This window comes from Eptesicus fuscus, chromosome 15 (genome assembly GCF_027574615.1).
Source record: "Eptesicus fuscus isolate TK198812 chromosome 15, DD_ASM_mEF_20220401, whole genome shotgun sequence".
In the NCBI taxonomy this organism is placed as follows: Eukaryota; Metazoa; Chordata; class Mammalia; order Chiroptera; family Vespertilionidae; genus Eptesicus; species Eptesicus fuscus.
Window position 1 is genome coordinate 77,410,591 of NC_072487.1, and position 18,910 is coordinate 77,429,500.

Genomic DNA, 18,910 nt, shown 5'->3' on the forward strand with positions numbered 1-18,910 from the left:
ACAGATTCCGCATTCGGGAACATGCCCCTCCTGGGAGAGCCCGTGGGCACAGCCCCCACGGACACCAGGCACACCGCCCACCACGCCGTGCCAGGCGCACGAGGGGGTGGCCACTGGGGCATCTCAGTGCCTGTCAGCCTGTCCCTGTGGGGCCAGACACCCCCGTGGGTGTGATGTCCCATCAGGCTAGGAAGGGAGGAGGCGAGCCGAGGAGCGGGCGTGCTGAGCTGAGCCTGTACCCCTGCACCCCACCGGCAGCGGGTGTCCCGGGGGGCTGTCTGCCAGGAGCAGAAACGGCAGAGCTGGCTGAACACCCAGCAGCCCCCCAAGCTGTGGCCGGGACTGCGGCCTGGGGACAGAGCCCGGCCCGCGGATCCCACCGCCCAGGCCTGTCTGGGGCACCTGTGTCACCAGCCCCGACTTGCAGGGCAACTAGGACCCCCCAGCCCTGACCTCAGTGCCCCCCGGCCTCTGCGGGGGTTTACTAGCGCTGCCACGTGCAGGCCTGGTGGGGGTTTACCTGCACGGACCGAGCAGCACACGCACCCCTACCCAGGTCCCAGGGAGGCCACCGCTCGGCGTCGGGGCGCCTGGCTCCCAGCCACGGCACACGCGCCAATGCCCAGCTCAGCTCAGCCCCGCCCCCAGGCAGCCGGCACAGCCCCTTCCGCCCCGGCTCCGGCCTCCCCTCTGCGGAGTGGGAGGGTCTGATCCCACGGCTGACCCCGGAGCTGGCCCGCGGGCCAGGCAAGGCCCTGGGACTGGAGGTCCTGGAACTTGTAAGGGGCCGTGGAGCTGCCAAACCCAGGCAGCCCCAGCACCGCCCCTCCTAGCAGCCTTCCTCCCTGTCCCCCTCACTGCCTCCTCTTCCAGGAAGCCCCCCAGATTTCAGGGAAGGCTCCTTTCTCTATCGCCCTGGCTATCTACCCAGGTCCCAGGGCGGCCGGGAGGAGCCACCCCGCCCGCAGGTGTCAGGTGCGCTCACCTGATGTCGTAGCCGTACATGTCCTTCTCCGGGCGCCCGTGGACGATCCAGTGGGCCAGCTCCTGCCCGCAGCCGCCGCCCAGCATCATCCCTGCCGGGAGGGGAGCCACAGTCTGCAACCCGTCGCACAGCTGCTCACCCGTCCCGGCCCCTCCCAGCCCCCGGGCAGCAGCACCGCAGGCCTCCTGACGGGACCGCACCCGTCCCTGCAGGCCGCTCCGTCCCCACCCCTGTCGGGGCGCGGGGCTCCCGGGCCAGCCCCTCAGTCCACCTGGGGGAACTCTGAGAACTAAAGGGGAGACCACGGGGTGCCGGGGGCGCTGCGGCCGGACCCACCTGCACTGTTGAAGCCGCAGCCCAGGAAGAATCCTCGGACCTCGGGCGCCTCCCCCATCAGGGGCTTGTGGTCGGGTGTGAAGGACTCTAGAAGGAAGGGTGGCCTGAAGCCCTCCAGGCTGCGTGCACCTGGGGTGGGGTCTCCCGAGGGCAGTGGTTGGGGCAGGGGCCTGCACATGCTCCGTCATCCAGCCCCTCCCACCCTTAAGCGCCCACTCAGTGCCCCTTCCTCCAGGGAGCCGCTCTGATTGCTCCGGCCACATTTACAGCTACGCTTACAGCTTTGCCATACGTCAGAGACTTCCAAAACGGCGGGGCTCCGTGGCTGAGCGTCAGCCTGTGAACCAGGAGGTCAGGGTTCGATTCCCGGTGGGGGCACAGGCCCGGGTGGCAGGCTGCATCCCCAGTGTGGGGCGTGCAGGAGGCAGCCGATCCATGGTTCTCTCTCATAGATGTTTCTACCTCTCTCTCCCTCCCCCTTCCTCTCTCTAAAATTAAAAATTAAAAAAAATAAAAGGAAAGGAGAGAGGCCAGGGCTGCTGACCCCGCGGGCACTGGGGTGGAGCGTCGGCCCGGCGGCCGCAGGAAGCCCTGAGCCTCGGGGCCGGGAGGAGACGGCGGCGGGAGCACAGTTTCGGGGGACAAGGGTCTTGTGAATGTTTAACCCAGGACCCAAGGCTGAGCCACCGGAGATGCAGGGTGCGTGGGCGCTGGGGCAGGGCAAGCGAGACCCCACCTTGGCTCTGACCTCCCGCCCAGGAACGAGAGCTCGGGCCCCGCCCCCTGCTTCCCCGAAGGCGGGGGCCTGGGGCTCCCCGGCTCCGCTCCGGAGGCCAAAGGCCCCTGGCTGTGCTGTCCCCTGGCGAGGAGAGAGGCCCGTTTCCCCAGAGACCGCTCAGGGCCGCCCGGAGACAGACCCAAGACGCCTCACAGGCATCCCCCCAGGCGAGGCCTCCGGGGGCGACGACTCGTCTAATTAGGCTGAGCTCCGGGTTATCTGTTTGCTGGGATGGCTTCCGGCCTGTCTCTCACTGCCGTCCCCTCCCCCGAGGCTGTGGGGCGGTGAGTCATCGCCTGCTCCCCGAATCCTGCCCCTGTGGGTCGCCCTGCACCCCTCCCTCCCCGCCCCTGCCTCCCCGGAAAGGCGGCGGCCCTCGCCAAAGCTTCCTCAGGCCCAGGACAGCTCCTGGGGGGCCAGCGGACACCGGTGTGCGGGGTGGAGGGCTGGGACCGGACCCTCCCCCTCCTGTCCCACCCCTCCCTCCCCGCGAGGCCTGTGGACGCGGCTCTGGCCCGGCTTCTGGCTGAGCGCGCCCATGGGGGACTCGCTGCAGTCTGCTGGCCGGGCCGCGCCCTCGTCTGCGTGTGGCTTCTCCTCGCTCCGTCCCTGCGGGGTGGCTTGCACCCATTTCACAGATGACCGAACCGAGGCACAGAGAACGCAGAGCCTCCCCCACAGCCCTGAGCTGGGCGAGCTCACCCTGCCATCAGCAGGGCATTAAACAGGCCCGTGTGCGCCCAGAGGGAGGGGACGCCCCGGGGCCTGTGGGAGCCACAGCGGGGTGGTGAGCCTCCGGCCCAGGCACGGCCTGCTCCCCCCCAGGGCTCGATTGGGCTGTCCCTCCTCCGGGCAGCCCCCCAGGCACCAGCACCCCTGTACTCCCGTCCGGACACCTGCCCCAGTGGCTGCAGCCACCTAACCGCCTGGTCCCGCCCGCCCGGCTGCTGGGGCGGCCAGCTCGGCGCTGGGGCTCACACTGGGGCGGAGGGAGCCTGGCCGCGTGGCCCTCGGGGCACATTCCTGCCCGGCCTCCCGCAGGTCCTGGCCTGCAGGGAGGGTACAGCAGTGCCCACCACCAGGGCTGCTGGAGAGAGGCCCAGGGAGCAGAGACCCAGCTGCTGCCTGCAGGGGCCAGCCCCCTGCCCCCAGGCCTCCCGCTCAGCCTCCAGGGCCAGCCCCCCATTCCCCCAGGCCTCCAGCTCAGCCTCCAGGGCCAGCCCCCTGCCCCCAGGCCTCCCGCTCAGCCTCCAGGGCCAGCCCCCCGCCCCCCGGCCTCCAGCTCAGCCTCCAGGGCCAGCCCCCCGCCCCCAGGCCTCCAGCTCAGCCTCCAGGGCCAGCCCCCCGCCCCCCGGCCTCCCCGCTCAGCCTCCAGGGCCAGCCCCCAGCCCCCAGGCCTCCAGCTCAGCCTCCAGGGCCAGCCCCCCGCCCCCCGGCCTCCCCGCTCAGCCTCCAGGGCCAGCCCCCCGCCCCCAGGCCTCCCGCTCAGCCTCCAGGGCCAGCCCCCCGCCCCCCGGCCTCCCGCTCACCAGGGCCGCAGACCGTGGACTTGACCCCCGTCTTCTCCAGCACAGGCACCCGGTTGACGGCCCCCTCGATGTGCTGGGTGAACACGTCCCAGTCCAGGTCGAAGAGGCCGAAAGCGAACTTGTCCGACACCTGGGGGGGCGGGACCCGCCCTGTGACGCCGCCCCTGGGGCTGCAGCTTCCCCGCAGCAGGTGAGTGACAGCTGGGCTGGTCCCCACTCACCCACCCCCCAGCAGGGCCTGTCTGCTGTCTGGGCCCCCCAGCTCCGCTCCTGACTTGCCGTGGCCTCTGCCTGGAGGCCCCGCTTCCCCGCCCTCCCCGTCCCATCATGCCCCGCCTGCTCTGAAGCCTCCTGTGGGTCCCGGCGGCTCCTCTGTGGTCTGCAAAGTCCTACAGGAGCCGGCCCGCCCACAGCTGCCACTGACCCACAGCCACGCCGACCTTCCTTCGCTCGAGAAGGGCAAGCTGGACCTCAGGGCCTCCACCTGCCCCCGGGGCAGCTGCTCTCCCACCTTGTCCTCTGCAGGGCCCTGCTCAGGCCCTCCTCCAGCGCTCAGCGTTCCTGTGTGTCTCCCCACCAAAATACAGGTCCCCCGGGACAGGGACTTTTATCTTGGTCTCCCTGTTTCCCCAGAAAGTAAAGCAGAATCTGACCCAAACTGGTCATGATTCATTCAAGTTGTGGACTAAATGCATGAAAATGAGAGAGAGGGTGGCCGCCCACGCCTGGGGTCGCCGAGGGGGCGGGGCACGGTGCTGCTGGCTGCTGGACAGAGGACTTGAGGGGAGCCCTCCCCCTGCCGAGGTCTGGACCTGCGGGCCGGGGGCCTGCGTGGCTCAGCACCCACCCCAGGAGCTGCAGGCGGAGGGAGACGCAGCCCCACCCCCACCCCACCCTCCAATCCCCACCCCCATTCCCTCCGAGCCGCACCTCCTCCCAGAAGACGGGGTTGGCCTCGTAGCCGCCCACAGACAGGGCGTCCCCCTGGAGGCGGAGGTAGACCGAGGCGTCGTGGTCGCGGACGTTGGGCATGTTCTAGAAGGCAGAGCAGAGGCCGGGGGTCAGCCAGAGCGGGTGCCGGGCCCCATGCCTCCACCAGGCCCCAGGCCCATGGCGGGCCCACCTGCCGCCTCCTCCTGGTAGGACCCTGAGGACAGGGACCCGGGGCCTCGGGCCACACGGGGGACAAACCAGCCCCCTTCATCCCAGGACAGAGCAGCAAAGATGTGAAAAGGAGGAATGTGGGCGGGCGGGGGGGGGGAGGGACCAGCACAGATGGGGCTCCCCAACACCACTGGGGTGCAGAGTGGATGGGAAGGCGGCGCCACAGCCGGGGTTTGGGGTGGGAGACCGAGCAAAGGCGGGTGGTGTGCCCCCCTCTGCCCCTCCAATCTGCTGGGAGACCGAGCGGGGGGGGGGGGGGCAGACCCAGGTCCCTCTGCGTGGGGGTGAGAAGCAGGACGCGTGTGCGCGCCGCGTGTGAGTGAGCGTGAGGGAGAGTGCGTGTGCGTGTGTGTGAACAGCAAGGTGGGCAAGGGTCCTTTCGAAGCAGCTGGACCCAGATCCCCTCCATACCCACCCAGCGAGGCCGGCCCTGCCCTGGGGGAGCCCCGAGGCCTGACGCTGGAAAAGGGGAGCCCCAGAGGCTCCAGGCTGGGGGGAGACGTGGGCTGCTCCCCCCGACAGTGACTGGACGCTCCTTGTAGACACTGAGTGGCCGGAGAAGGCTCCAGAGCAGCCGCCAGGGCCTCCCTGAGGAAGGGGCTTTGGCCGGCCGGCGCGGCGCCGTGGCTGGGTGTCGCCCTGAGAACCAGGAGGGCACAGGCCGGGCGGCGGGCTCCAGTGATTATCTTTCATCACTGATGCTTCTATCTCTCTCCCTCTCCCTCTCCCTTCCTCTCTGAGATCAACAAAAACATTCTTTAAAAACTAACAGACAGTGACAGAAAGACAGACAAGGGATAGATATCACTCGTGACCGTTAAATGGAGAACTGAGCGCCCAGAAAAAACACGGTTTACAACCAACTCCAGGAAACAGCAAGCTGGACCTGCCTGCCCCGGCGTGGCCACGTAACGTGGCCGTCCCATCGCCAACGCTGGCCGCGGCCTTAACCCGTAAGCGAAACGAGGAAGTCTGGTCAGGAAGCAGCAGGCGAGGGGGAGCCCACCTGCCAGGGGCGGGCCCGCAGCTCTGACCCCCGAATGAGAGCCAGTGCGTGGAGGCTGCGGTTGGGGGGGGAACCCTTCTCAGCAAGGGAGCGTCAGGGTGACAGCGACGTCATCGCCGCCCTGTGGCTGCCACGGGCACACAGCATGGCGCGGGCTCCGGACAGCAGGGCCGGAGGAGCCTGACTCCTTCCCCAGGGGCCGTGCCCAGCCCGCCCCGGGCACCCACGGGAAGCCCGCCCCCGGGTATGGCCCCTCCCACTGGCATCCCTGCCTCCCACCTCAGCCCCTTCCCCTCCGAGTCCTGCGGCCCCGGCCCCTGAAGCGCCTGCAGCTGGACCACCCACGCCCTTGGTCTCGGCCACCGCCGTCCTCACCGCAGTGACCACGGCGTGAGCGGCTGCTGCACGCCAGGCACCACGCTCAGCCCTCGGCCCTGTCCCGCGTTCCTCCCTCCGCACAGCCCTCTGCACGAGGCACAACTTCTACCCATTTTACAGAAAAGGAAACTGAGGCTCAGGCGGTGCCCTGACCGGCCCGGCTGGGCGATGGGGGACTTGGGTGCAGACCCACAGCCTGTGCCGGGCAGAGCAGCTTCTGGAAACGAGGCGGGGAACGTGGTACTGGGAGGCCACCGGAGCGCCGGGCCTTTGAGGGACAGACCAGGCCCGGAGGGGAGGACGAGGTCACGAGGACGGGGCACTGAGGCCCCCGGGGCGGCACAGCCCTCTGGGCCCCGAGCCCGCACCGCCAGCCGGGTGCTGAGGCCCCTGGCACCCTGAGGCCGGGTCTGGGCAGACCACGTCCTGGCCCAGGCCTGCCCAGCCAGGGAGTGTGCTGAACAGCGGGGCGGGGGAGCGGCCGGGACAGCCCGGGGTCAGGGGCCTCCCAGCGCCGGCCCGAGCCCCTGCCTGCAGGAGCTTGTTCTGTCACCTGCTGGGGTCGGAGGCCAGGGTCGGGGGCCAGGGTCGGAGGCCAGAGTCGGAGGCTGCGGTCAGAGGTCAGGATCGGGAGCCAGGGTCGGAGGCCAGGGTCGGAGGCCAGAGGCCGGCTCCTCTCCCAGGTCCCGACTCCAAGGTTGGGCCTCGGGGCCGGCCTTCAGCGGGTGTGGGTTCGCCCCAGCCCCAAATCTCCTCTTTCCTCCTGCACAGTCTCCGAGGTTCTGGGGCCGGTGCGGGGCACAGCCTGGACCCCCACAGCACACGGGCCCCGGGGGGCAGCGTCGGTGACTAAACGAATAACCCCAGCCTGCCTCTGACCTTGAAGTTCACGGAGGGGCCCTGGCCGACCGCCCGGCTTCTCCTGAGCGGCGCCTGGAGGTCAGGCATCCGCGGGGACCAGGGCCCGGGGACGAGGGCCGCCCACCATCCTGGCGCTGTGGACGCCCTGGGCGCCCCTGCCCTGGACACAGCCCCTGCCGCCCTCAGCCAGTCCCCGGCGTGAGCTCAGCGGCCCGAGCCCGCTGCGGCCCGAGGGCGCCCCCTGGTGGCCACCCAGAGCTCTCCCACAGAACGGGGCCTCCCTCGTCCTGCCCGCGGCGCTGGGTGACTTCTCTGACCCCAGCGCCCACCCAGTGGGGACACAGCAGCCTGAGGAGGGGGGCCCTCAATTACAGCAACTCCATGAACCGGGGAGCCCTGTCAAGGGAGGCCCCCGCGCCCCACCCCGCCCCTCTGCGTCGCCGAGCGGCCAGCCTGGCCCTTCCAGTGACCGCAGGGAAGCAGGGGAGTCCAGGGCAGGGTGCAGGCTCCCAGGACCCTCTGTGCTGGGCCTGACCCTACACAAGGGCAGTCGCCTCGCTGTCCCCACCCGGCCCCCTGGCCCGTGTCTGGACGGCCTGCAGGCCCTGCCGCGCTCCACGCCTCCCGACCGGCCCTCTGCCGCCTCCGGACACGCCGCCACGGAGCGCCTGCCCGCAGACGCGGGTCACGCCACGCGTAAGTGCCGAGGCCCAGACCCAGGCCTCCGCGCCTCCCACCAGCCAGCCCCCCAGGGACCCCCCCCCCCCCCGGCGGCCGCCTACCTGGATGCCCTCGATGCGCTCGGTCACCACGTAGGCGTGGTGCATGGCCACCAGCGGGACCTTGACCCCCGCCATGCGGCCCACCGCGTCCGCCCACACTCCTGCGGGCAGAGGCGACCGGTCAGCCCCGCTGTCACCCTGTCTGCCCGACCACGGAGCCCCCAGGCTGGCCCACCTGGGCCCTCCCCCCGGAGAAAGGCCGGGGTTCGAGGGCAGCCGCGTGGCCGCTCGGAGGCCGGGACCCTCCCACCTGCACAGTTGACCACGCAGGGCGTCTGGACGGCTCCGTGCTCCGTCTCCACGGCCGCCACCCGCCGCACCCCGAAGTCGTCCGTCCGCACGCGGATGCCCGTCACGGGGCAGTTCTCGATGACCTGGGAGCGAGAGGGCTGCCACCTGGGGCTCCCGCACCCTATCCCGGCGGGACGGGGACCCCTGCTTCCGACAGGCCAGGCCTGGGCGACGCTCCGGGAGCCACCACCGCAGCCCCGGGAGCTACTCCTTCGCTCGGAGACCTCGTCCCGCTCACAGCGGCTCTTTCTCACCAAGTGACTTAAAAAGGGCCCATGACTAAAGGGTGTCTGCGTCCCCCGTGTGGTCTGAGGTGAAAAAAGCCACGAGAAGACGGTGGGGAGGCGGCCCTGGCCCAGCGGGCAGCAACCTCGGGGCGTGCCGGCGGGAGGGGACCCCCAGGCCGACGCGGGCACTGCTGCCTTCGCAGGAGCGGCCGCACGGCAGCGAGAACGGCGCCGGTGCCCTGCCTTCTGCTCCCGGGCCTCAGCGGGAGGGGTGGGCTGGGGGCAGGGCAGCCCGGCCGGCGGCCACCAGTACCTGCGCTCCCCGGGCAGTGGCCGCCCTGGCGAGGGTGGTGCAGGTGCCGGCGGGGTCCATGGTCCCGTCGTGCGGCACGTACAGGGTCCCGTACAGGTCGTCCACGTTCATCAGCGGGTACAGCGCCTTGGTCTCCGCCGGGCTCAGCACGTGGGACTCCACGCCGTAGGCCTTGCCCAGCTGGGGGCCGGGGGACAGGGACTGAGCCCTCGGGAGCGAGCCCTTCCGGTCACTGTCCTCCCCGCCTGGCTCCGAGGGTCAGCCCTGACCCCTCCTCCAGGAAGCCTGAGCCGGCCGCCACGCCCAGGACCCGGGGCGCACCACCCAGACCATACAGACCCGCTGCCTGGCGTCTCCTGCCTCCACGGTCCCATTTCACAGGTGAGGGGACTGAGGCTCAGAGGCAGACTCCTCCCAGGTGGCCCAGCCACCAGGGGCAGCACCAGGGTTTCAACCCAGATCTGTCGGGGCTCCCTCCCTGCAGGGGCTCGCCCACCAACTTGAGCCCCCACCCTGCAGGGCGCACCCCATACACGAGCCCCCCCACCCTGCAGGGCGCACCCCCCCACACGAGCCCCCCCACCCTGCAGGGCGCACACACCGACATGAGCCCCCCCACCCTGCAGGGCGCACCCCCCCACACGAGCCCCCTACCCTGCAGGGCGCACCCCACCACATGAGCCCCCCCACCCTGCAGGGCGCACCCACCGACATGAGCCCCCCCACCCTGCAGGGCGCACCCACCAACACGAGCCCCCCCACCCTGCAGGGCGCACCCCCCACACGAGCCCCCCCACCCTGCAGGGCGCACCCCCCACACGAGCCCCCCCACCCTGCAGGGCGCACCCCCCCACACGAGCCCCCCCACCCTGCAGGGCGCACCCCCCCACACGAGCCCCCCCACCCTGCAGGGCGCACCCCCCCACACGAGCCCCCCCACCCTGCAGGGCGCACCCACCGACATGAGCCTCTTGTACTCATCCAGGCGCTGCCGGTTGGACGCGATGAACAGGCCCCCGTTCTGGATCCAGCCCGTGTGCAGCCCCGTCTCCTCCTCCAGGTCGCGGCTCACCACGCGCCTCGTGTGGGCCAGCAGCTCCACCTCCACGTCGCTGGGCCGCAGCTGCCACAGCAGGCCTGGCGGGGAGGGGCACCGTCGGCCCCGCGTGGGGAGCTGCACCCGCCCCCGGGCCAGGGCCCCGAGGATCAGGCAGCGCCGGCCCTCATGCAGACCACAGGCAGCCCGAGAGCCGGGGAGGAATGACAGGGTCCGGGCTGCTCAGGACAGGCCTCCTGGGCCCGGGCAGCGCGGAGAGTGACCCCAAAGGCTCCATCTACAGAGCGCCTGCTGTGCCGGGTGCCAAGTACTGTGTGCCGTGTGCCATGTACTGTGTGCCGGGTACTGGGTGCCGGGTGCCATGTACTGTGTGCCGGGTGCCATGTGCCGTGTGGCATGTACTATGTGCCAGGTGCCGTGTGCCATGTACTGTGTGCCACGTGCCGGGTGCCATGTACTGTGTGCCGGGTACTGGGTGCCGGGTGCTGTGTGCCAAGGCCTGGGCTGAGCCGTCCCAGGGGGAAGGGGGCCTCTGAGGTAGGGTTACTTTACCCAACGCCCTTCACCCACACAGCTGCCCCTCAGAGCGAGTCTGGGAATGGAGGCCGGGTGAGGCCGAGACGGTGAGGGCCGAGGTTGCCCTGGCTGATGGAGGGCGGGAGGGGTGGTGGCCGTGGCTATGTGGGCGGCCTCAGGTCACCTCCCAACATGTGTGGTGCCTGAAGGCTTTCCAGCTCCGCGGTCAGTGGCTCGCACTCATGCGGGAGGCGGGAGTGTTTGTCCCTGGGAGCTGGGAGCTGGGAGGTGGGAGGTGGGGGCTGGGAGGTGGGAGGTGGGAGGTGGGAGGTGGGAGGTGGGAGCTGGGAGGTGGGAGGTGGGAGCTGGGAGGTGGGAGCTGGGAGCTGGGAGCTGCCCCGGGTTGGGGCAGAAGGGCGACGCCCGGTGACGGGCACTGGTTGGCTAGAAGAGAATCGCAGACACAGCTGGTGGCCCGGAGGACCCCGTCTGACCACCTGGATGGCCCTCCCCGTCCACCCTCCTGCCCCGGGTCCGCCCCTCACCCAGGTGACTGTCCGGGAAGGGCTTCTGTTCTCTGAATAGACAGCTGGCTCCCAGCTCAGGTCTCAGCTTTGACCTCTGACCTCCGGGGTCCCACAGGCGGCGTCTGCTCCCTCCTCCCACCACAGCTTCAGAGCCTCAGGGGCAAGCAGGCCCCCAATCCGCCCCCCTCCCTGCTCCGCTCAGCTGCCTCTGGCCCGCGGTCCTGGCCCCTCGCTGAGTCCCGTCCCCCGCCCGCCTCCTCCCAGCGCCCCTCCCTGCGGCGGGCCCACCTGCGGTGTGCCAGGTGGTCCCCGAGGTGAGGCGCTCCCGCTCCAGCAGCACGGCGCCGCGCACGCCCAGCTTGGCCAGGTGGTACAGGGTCTGGCAGCCCAGGCTGCCCCCGCCGATGACCACCACGTCGGCCGTGCTGGGCAGGGGCCGGCTGGGGCCTCGGGCCGCCGCAGGGTCCCGGGCCTCCTTCAGGGTCCGCTGGTACGGCACGCTCTTCTCGGTGGCCGGGCCGGCCCCACTGGTCAGGGGACGTGGCCCCAGGCCCTGAGCAGGGCTCCGACGAGGGCGTGTGGCCGCCGCACGCAGGGCTCGGCCCAGCGAGGCCATGGCGATGCCTGGTGTCAGCGGCTCGGGGAGCTGGGGAGAGAGTCAGGTGGCAGGTGTGGACAGGCGCCGTGGGGGCGGGGCCAAAGGAGAGCCGGACTGTGCCCCCCACTGTGCCCCCAGGCCCCCTCCTGCCACAGCCTGTGTGTGCTCCTGCATCACCCGGCGAGGGCCCGCTGCGGCCTGGAGCACACATGTCAGGGCCTGGAGCACACATGTCAGGGCCTGGCGCACACATGTCAGGGCCTGGAGCACACATGTCAGGGCCTGGCGCACACATGTCAGGGCCTGGCGGGGCCCAGGGCACCACGGTGGGGGCCGAAGGTCCCGGCCAGCCCAGGGAGTGGAGAGTGGGCAGGGCTGTGCCTGGGCGGGGGAGCTCTGTTGGGGGGGGGGGGGGGGTGGAGAGGAGCGGCCAAAATGAGACCTGGGAAGTGGGGTTACCCCTGGGAGAGGGCAGGGAGGACCGGAGGGGACCTGAGAACCAAGGACGAGAAAAAACTCGGGTCTCGGAGAACACAGGACCCAGACAGGCACCCGGGCAAGGATCGGGTGGGGAGGGGCTGTCCCAACGGCCTTGAGAGCCCCAGGCACTTCCCGGGGGTGGGGCCTGGTGACCCCCGGGGGTGGGGCCTGGTGACCCTCGGGGGTGGGGGCTGGTGACCCCCGGAGGTGGGGCCTGGTGACCCCGGGTCTGGCGCTGCAGGGTGGTGCTGGGACAGGGAGACGGAGGGAGGTGGGAGCCACCAGAGGGGACGCAGTGACCTAGGGGGTGATGAGAACGGGGGTTGGGCGGGGGAGGCGGTGTGCACGGGGAGCGGGGTCACAGGGCAGGTGGCGGGCAGCCCTGCGGCAGGGACACTCGACCCTCCAGCCTGGCTCCCACACGACCCCTGGGGGAACTCCCCTCTCAACCCGACACAAGTCCTTTCTGCCTGGCCGGCCCCAGCGCCCTCCGGACCCGAGGCAGACGGTGAGAAGGGCTGTGAGGTCCAGGCCGCTGGGCGTCAGGGCTCAGGGCTCCCTCCTGCCTCCTCCCCTCACCCCCGTCCCCTCCTCAGGGTCCTCCCGGGGACTTCAGGGCTCACCTAGGGCCCCTCCTCCTCCAGGGAGCCCTCCCAGACCTTCCCAGCCAGAAACATCTCAAGATCAGAACGTGACAGGGAGCCCCTCTCCTAAGGACAGAGGCGCGGAGAGGAGCCCGCAGGGGGGAGCCCCGGCCAGCAGAGGGGCAGGGAACGCTCCGGGGGTGGAGTGAGCCGAGGGTGGGGGTGAGCTGGGCCACCGCCATGAATCGTCAGGACGGATGCCAACGAACTGACTGAGAAAGGCACCGTCCATTGCGAGTGAGTGCCGAGCGCCGCCCGCCCGTGGCACGCGCCTCGTTCAGCAGCTGCTCTGAGGCCAGTGCCATCCAGCTTACAGGGAGGCCACTGAGGCACGGGGAGGCCACTGAGGCACGGGGAGGCTTAGCCAGGGTCCCAGGGCCGCGACGGGCCCCGCGGGGACGCAGGTCCGGGCCTGTGCTTGGCGGCTCTGCTGCCCCCTCCTGACCTCCGTCTGCTGGGGTTACAGGGCCTGGTGTGGGAGGGGGGCTGGGGCCGTGCCTGGGGGGTGGGGGCGAGGGGCCCAGCCCCTGACCCTCTCCCAGAAGGGGACCAGAGGGGCAACGGGGAGCTGTGATCTGAGAGGCTTGGGGGGGGGGGGGGGTTCGGGGTTGGGGCAGCGCCTCGCAGTCCTCCCCGCCCCCCTGTGCCTCCCTGTGCCCCATGCCTGACCCCCACCTGCCCTCCTCCCGCAGGTGGCCCGAGTGCGGGGCGCACCCCTCGGCTGTGTCTGAACTTACCGTCCAGGAGCCGAGCGGCGTCCGCTGTGGACAGCCGCCTCACGTGGGTGCCCGGACCTTTCCCCGCTGGGCACCTGCCCCCGCCCGCCCCCCGCGCCCGGCCCCGCACCCCGCGGCCTCTGACCGGCCTCCGCCCCCGGGAGGCGGCCACGGCCCGCCCGCGCGCTGGCCAGTCCCGGCTCTCCACCTGGCGGCCTCCGGTAGCAGCTGCTCCCACATTAGCCTGCGCCCCGGGGCCCCCCACAACCCTGCCCCACCCCCAGTCGGCCACTCGCTGCCGGGGGTGAGGGTGCCGGACCCACGGGTGCGGGGTGAGCCACCACTTACCCAGCCGTCAGGGGGCCCGAGGCGCCCCTCGCCGCTGCAGGACGAGGGGAGGGTGGGGCGGTGCCTGGCCCGGCCCGACCGGTGGAGGGGGGCGGGGAGCTGGCCGGGGGCCCCGCCCACCCAGCCCAACTATCTATCTAGTGCAGCCGCCAGAGGCGGACAGATGGCCCCCAACTCCGGGCCGCCCCACCCCGCCCGCCGGGGAGAGCCTGGGCCCGCCCCCGTCCAGAGCGCCCGGCCCGCCTGGCGGCTCCTTCCTTCCTGAGCAGCCTCGGCGGAACTGGGCCGCCCCGTCCCGGCCAGTCCCTCCGCGCCCGCCCCTGCACCCCGCCCCCCGCCCCCTGCACCGCCCCCGCAGCGAGGCCAGTCCCTCCGCGCCCGCCCCTGCACCGCGCCCCCTGCACCGCCCCCTGCACCGCCTCCTGCACCGCCTCCTGCACCCCGCCCCCTGCCCCCTCCTCCGTCCCCAGCCAGTCCCTCCGCGTCCGCCCCTGCACCCCGTCTCCCCCCGCCTCCTGCACCGCCTCCTGCACCCCGCCTCCTGCCCCCTGCACCGCCTCCTGCACCCCGCCTCCTGCCCCCTCCTCCGTTCCCTCCCCCCCGCCCCCGCCCCCGCCCCGCCCCCCACTTGGGAAGCGCCGCCAGACCGAGGGCCGCTGGGGCTGCAGCCTAGAGGGCGGCAGAGCGGACTGCAAACCCCGAAGCCCCGTCGCCAACCCCCGGTGATGGGTTGGTGGCCTCACTTCCTCGATAAGACGGGTCCCAGGGCTGCTGCCGCGGGGACACACACACACACACACACACACACACACACACGGCCTTCTGCGGGCCCGTGGGAGGTGGCCCGGAGCCTCAGCACACGCCTGGCCCCTGCCCTTGCCCCCCCACAGGGCAGAGTCTGGCTGCCCCCCCTCCCCCTGTGCCCTCCGGAGCGCCCATCCCTCGGTGCCGGGGACGGGGACGGGGGCGCCCCTGGGCCTCTGGTTTCCCGCTGCACAGCCTGGCTCCCGGGACAGGCATGCCTGGCTCCACTCAAATGCGGGGGGAACGGGGCCCAGAGGGGAGCCAGCTGCCTTGGGCCACGCAGCAAGGGGGACGACAACCCGCACCTCCTCTGGGCCGGCATGTCGTCCGCGTGCAGCAGAGGCAGGTGCCGGAGAACGCCGGACACACACGCTCCCTGCACGCGTGCACAGAATCAGGAAAGGTGCTGACGTGAGATGGTCCCACTGGCCCCGTGGTCGGCCAACTGCGGGTCGCGAGCCACATGCGGCTCTTTGGCCCCTTGAGCGTGGCTCTTCCACAAAACACCACGGCCTGGGCGAGTCTATGTTGAAGAAGTGGCGTTAGAAGAAGTTTAAGTTTAAAAAATGTGGCTCTCCAAAGAAATTTCAATCATTGTCCTGTTGATATTTGGCTCTGTTGACTGATGGGTTTGCCGACCACTGCACTGGCCCCTGGGTTTACGTTATGGCCAGTGGACACCAGAGCGATGCCAGCCGCTGCGGTGAGTACCGCCCAACATGTAACTGGGTTCCTGATGGCACCAGGCGGTCCTCCCTCTTGCTGCTCTCGTCTGCCCTCCACTTTTACTGAGCACCGACTGCATACAACGCTCTGCCTGGAATCAGGCAGCAGGACCAGTCCCTGCCTTCAGGGGCTCAGGGTCCATCCGGGAGGAAGCGGGGCTGCTGTGCAGCGGCTGCTCCCGAGCAAGTGGTCCTTCCTCCCAGCAGGAAACCCAGGAGGGTGTCCTGGAGGAGGTGGCCTGGGCTCTGGCCTGACCAGGTGTTGCCACTGTTCTCAGTCCTCACTCACTGCCTGGCTCCGCCAGCACCAGGCTTCCTAGGGGTGGCTCGGGGTCCGGGGCAGGGAGGACACCGGCCGGTCACTGTGTGGCTGGCCTGGGCAGCCGCCCGAGTCAGGGCCGCACTCGCTCGATGGGCGAAGGACAGGTCAGAGGACGAGGACGGGTCATGGCCTTGTCCTCCTGAGAACGCGGTGCCCGGTACGCGGGCGAGTGACGCACTGGCCACTGCAGCCCCGGGCAGCCGCTGGGACCGCCCGGCTGCCCGCGGCCCCGCACACACGTCAAGCAGCTGGTGCCCTGGACTTTGGACCAGGGGCGGAGGCTGGAGGGCCAGGCCTCCTGTGGTCAGCGAGGCCACCGATCGGGCCCTGCTGGAGTCTGGGGGAGGGGCGGGCCCCTCGGCTTCCCCGGGTGCGGGAGGGCACAGCTCAGGAGGTGGCCAGGCTCCAGTGAGGGACACCCAGTCAGGGTCCTGCGCGTGGCCGAGCCTCAGTTTCCCCACCGGGCAAGCCGGGACGAGAACCCTTCAGGGCCCACTTAGGGGAGGCGTTGCACGTTTACCTGCGTGCTGTCCTGTCCTTTTAGTGCGTTTTTTAACTGTGTGCTGTCCTGTGTGCTGTTTACCTGTGTGCCGTCCTGTGTGCCGTCCTGTGTGCTGTTTACCTGCGTGCCGTCCTGTGTGCTGTTTACCTGTGTGCTGTCCTGTGTGCCGTCCTGTGTGCTGTTTACCTGCATGCCGTCCTGTGTGCTGTTTACCTGCGTGCCGTCCTGTGTGCTGTTTACCTGCGTGCCGTCCTGTGTGCTGTTTACCTGTGTGCCGTCCTGTGTGCTGTTTACCTGCGTGCCGTCCTGTGTGCTGTTTACCTGTGTGCTGTCCTGTGTGCTGTCCTGTGTGCCGTCCTGTGTGCTGTTTACCTGTGTGCCGTCCTGTGTGCTGTTTACCTGCGTGCCGTCCTGTGTGCTGTTTACCTGTGTGCCGTCCTGTGTGCTGTCCTGTGTGCTGTTTACCTGCGTGCCGTCCTGTGTGCTGTCCTGTGTGCTGTTTACCTGTGTGCCGTCCTGTGTGCTGTTTACCTGTGTGCCGTCCTGTGTGCTGTTTACCTGTGTGCTGTCCTGTGTGCTGTTTACCTGTGTGCTGTTTACCTGTGTGCTGTCCTGCGTGCCGTCCTGTGTGCTGTTTACCTGTGTGCTGTCCTGTGTGCCGTCCTGTGTGCTGTTTACCTGCATGCCGTCCTGTGTGCTGTTTACCTGCGTGCCGTCCTGTGTGCTGTTTACCTGTGTGCTGTCCTGCGTGCCGTCCTGTGTGCTGTTCACCTGCGTGCCGTCCGGTCCTTTTGGTGCGTTGGAAGAAAGCCACGTGCAGACCAAAGTCCCGATGTTCTGTGGCCCCGACCCTCCCCCACCCACGCAAATCCAGACTCCCCCCTGCCTGCGTGGCCAGCCCTGAGACGGCCCCTCTTGCCCGGGCTGGCCCCACGCGCAGGCCCCAGCCCGCCCTCTGCCCGCCTGCTGGCCAGCTTCCCCGGCACAGGGAGGCGCCTGCCGGCGGCACCCTGACTGGGCGGGAGTCCAGGGTGGAGCAGGGGGAGGGGGCAGGGGCAGCTCTGCCTGCGGCCCTGAGGGACGCTGCCTGAGGCACACCTGACGAGGACGTGGCGCCCGGCGCACCTGCGGGGCGGGCGGTGTGCCCGGCTCTCAGTGAGAAATGACTGCCCGGTGGAGAGATGGGGAAACTGAGCCAGGACCCAGCCGAGGGCGCAGCCGGGGTGATACGCGGTCAGGGGAGCGTCCAGGGCACCTCGAGGGAGGGCTGGGTTGGCACTGCGGTTCTATCTCCCAACGCGAGCCTTTAAAAACACGATGCCAACGACCCCACGACCCCACGACCCCACGGAGGCAGGCTGTTCATCACCCGGGGTCCGTGGTGGATCTTCGGGGGCAGGCGGGCACCTCGTTCCCCGGACACCCACACAGAGGGCAGGTGGGACCGGCTCGGGGCTCGGCCACCTGGGCACAGGCGTTCCCAGGGACAGGGCACCCCCAGCAGGTGTGGGCAGCTTCCTGGGGGCTCCCACCTCACCCCATGATTTGCCTTGAGTGTCACTTGTGAGTGAAACAAACACGTAAAACAGGTGAACTTGGTCGCTTCCCATGGCTGAGCCCGTGGGGGCCGGGCCGTGCTTCGTGTCGCCCGGGGGCACGGCGCCCACAGCTGGGGCACCACCTCTGTCCACGGGGAGACAGATGGAGCTTCGAGGCTCTCCTGGCCATGGAGCGCGGGTTGGGGCGCGGGGCCCCTCTCATTGAGGGTATCGGAGGGAGCGATGGAGAAGCCGCGGCCAACGGCACAAGACCCCACAAACACCTGCCCGCCCAGCTCGGTCAGCGAGCCCTCCAGGCCCCACGCTGGCTGTCCCGGCTGAGACTGTAGGAGGGGCCCAGAGATCTCCTAGAAAACCCCGGACTTCCACGCTTCGCCCATAAAGCTGGACACCCCCTGGCCACACCCTCAGATGGCCCATTTGGTCCAGCTGGCCACAGTCCCCACCCGGCCTCTTTGCCTCTGACCCCTGACCCAGACCCCCAGCCACTGGGGTGGTGGAGGTAGCAGAGACAGCTTCCTCTCTCCAGCTCCGGGGGCAGGAGCACCCCCAAAGGGGACCCTAGGGAAGCCGGGCAACCAGTGGGTCTTGCAATGACGGAGGGGGAGGCTGAGCCTTTGCAGGGAACACCTCCCCCTGGTGGCCACACGGAGTACAACACCTGGGAGAGCTGAACCCAGGAGGCATCCTCAGACCACCCCTCCCCCCCGGGAGGGGATGGGCACTGGGCCTGGCAGCGTGGCTCAGCCCGCTCACCCACCTCCACGCAGGGAGCTCCCGCACCACTCTCCAGAGGCACCTGCTCTCCCTGCTCGACGCCAAGTGGGTCTTCATTTCCTTCATCGTTTTTTTAATTCGTTGATTTGAGGGGGAGGGAAGGGAAGGGGGGGAAACACCCATTTGTTGTCCCACCGACCCACCCGTCGCCCATTGGGGGTTCTGTGTGCCCTGACCAGGGATGGGACCCACAGCCTCGGTGTCTCCGGAGGACGCTCTGCCCACCGCCGCCTGGCCAGGGCTCATTTCCTTTCTCTTCGAAGTCCAGGTTGAGCGTCAGGTGCGTTTGTCCCGGGTACGGGCCGCTTTCCACCCTGTGTTTCTGGAAAGTTGAGGAAGCACAGGGAGCCCTGGCCGGTGGCTCAGCTGGCTGATTCCATCCAGGGGCGTCGCTACAGCTCGGGACACAGGCCCCCGTGGCCCTGCCCTGGGACCCGCAGCTGTCGGCATTCAGGGCCGTGATGCCTGGTGCCCGGGCGGCCACCTGCCTCCCGGGTCCCGGGTCACCCTGGGCAGGCAGACCCCTCGTCCCGGCCGACTCCACCCCGTCCACACGCGGGACCTCAGACAGGCGGGCACCCGCCATCTTTGGGTCTGAACCCACAGCAGACGCTCTGATGCCCGCCCCCCAGCGGCCACCTGTGGACGCAGCAGCTTCCCCCCAGGCCTCTCGGCTCTTGGCTCC

General features: G+C 70.0%; 1 protein-coding gene across 1 annotated transcript in view; it reads right to left on the reverse strand.

Moving 5' to 3' along the window:
- Positions 1-13,634, reverse strand: part of SARDH (sarcosine dehydrogenase) — a 38,975-nt gene extending 25,341 nt beyond the window's left edge. Inside the window, exons 1-10 of the mRNA XM_054727767.1 lie at positions 13,537-13,634; positions 11,039-11,396; positions 9,609-9,787; positions 8,651-8,830; positions 8,070-8,193; positions 7,820-7,920; positions 4,559-4,663; positions 3,629-3,758; positions 1,322-1,408; positions 986-1,076 (exon numbers count right to left, since the gene is read on the reverse strand). Of these exons, the coding sequence (XP_054583742.1) occupies positions 986-1,076; positions 1,322-1,408; positions 3,629-3,758; positions 4,559-4,663; positions 7,820-7,920; positions 8,070-8,193; positions 8,651-8,830; positions 9,609-9,787; positions 11,039-11,366 (1,325 nt within the window). The 5' untranslated portion in view covers positions 11,367-11,396; positions 13,537-13,634. The remainder of the gene's footprint in view (positions 1-985; positions 1,077-1,321; positions 1,409-3,628; positions 3,759-4,558; positions 4,664-7,819; positions 7,921-8,069; positions 8,194-8,650; positions 8,831-9,608; positions 9,788-11,038; positions 11,397-13,536) is intronic.
- Positions 13,635-18,910: the final 5,276 nt, after the last annotated feature.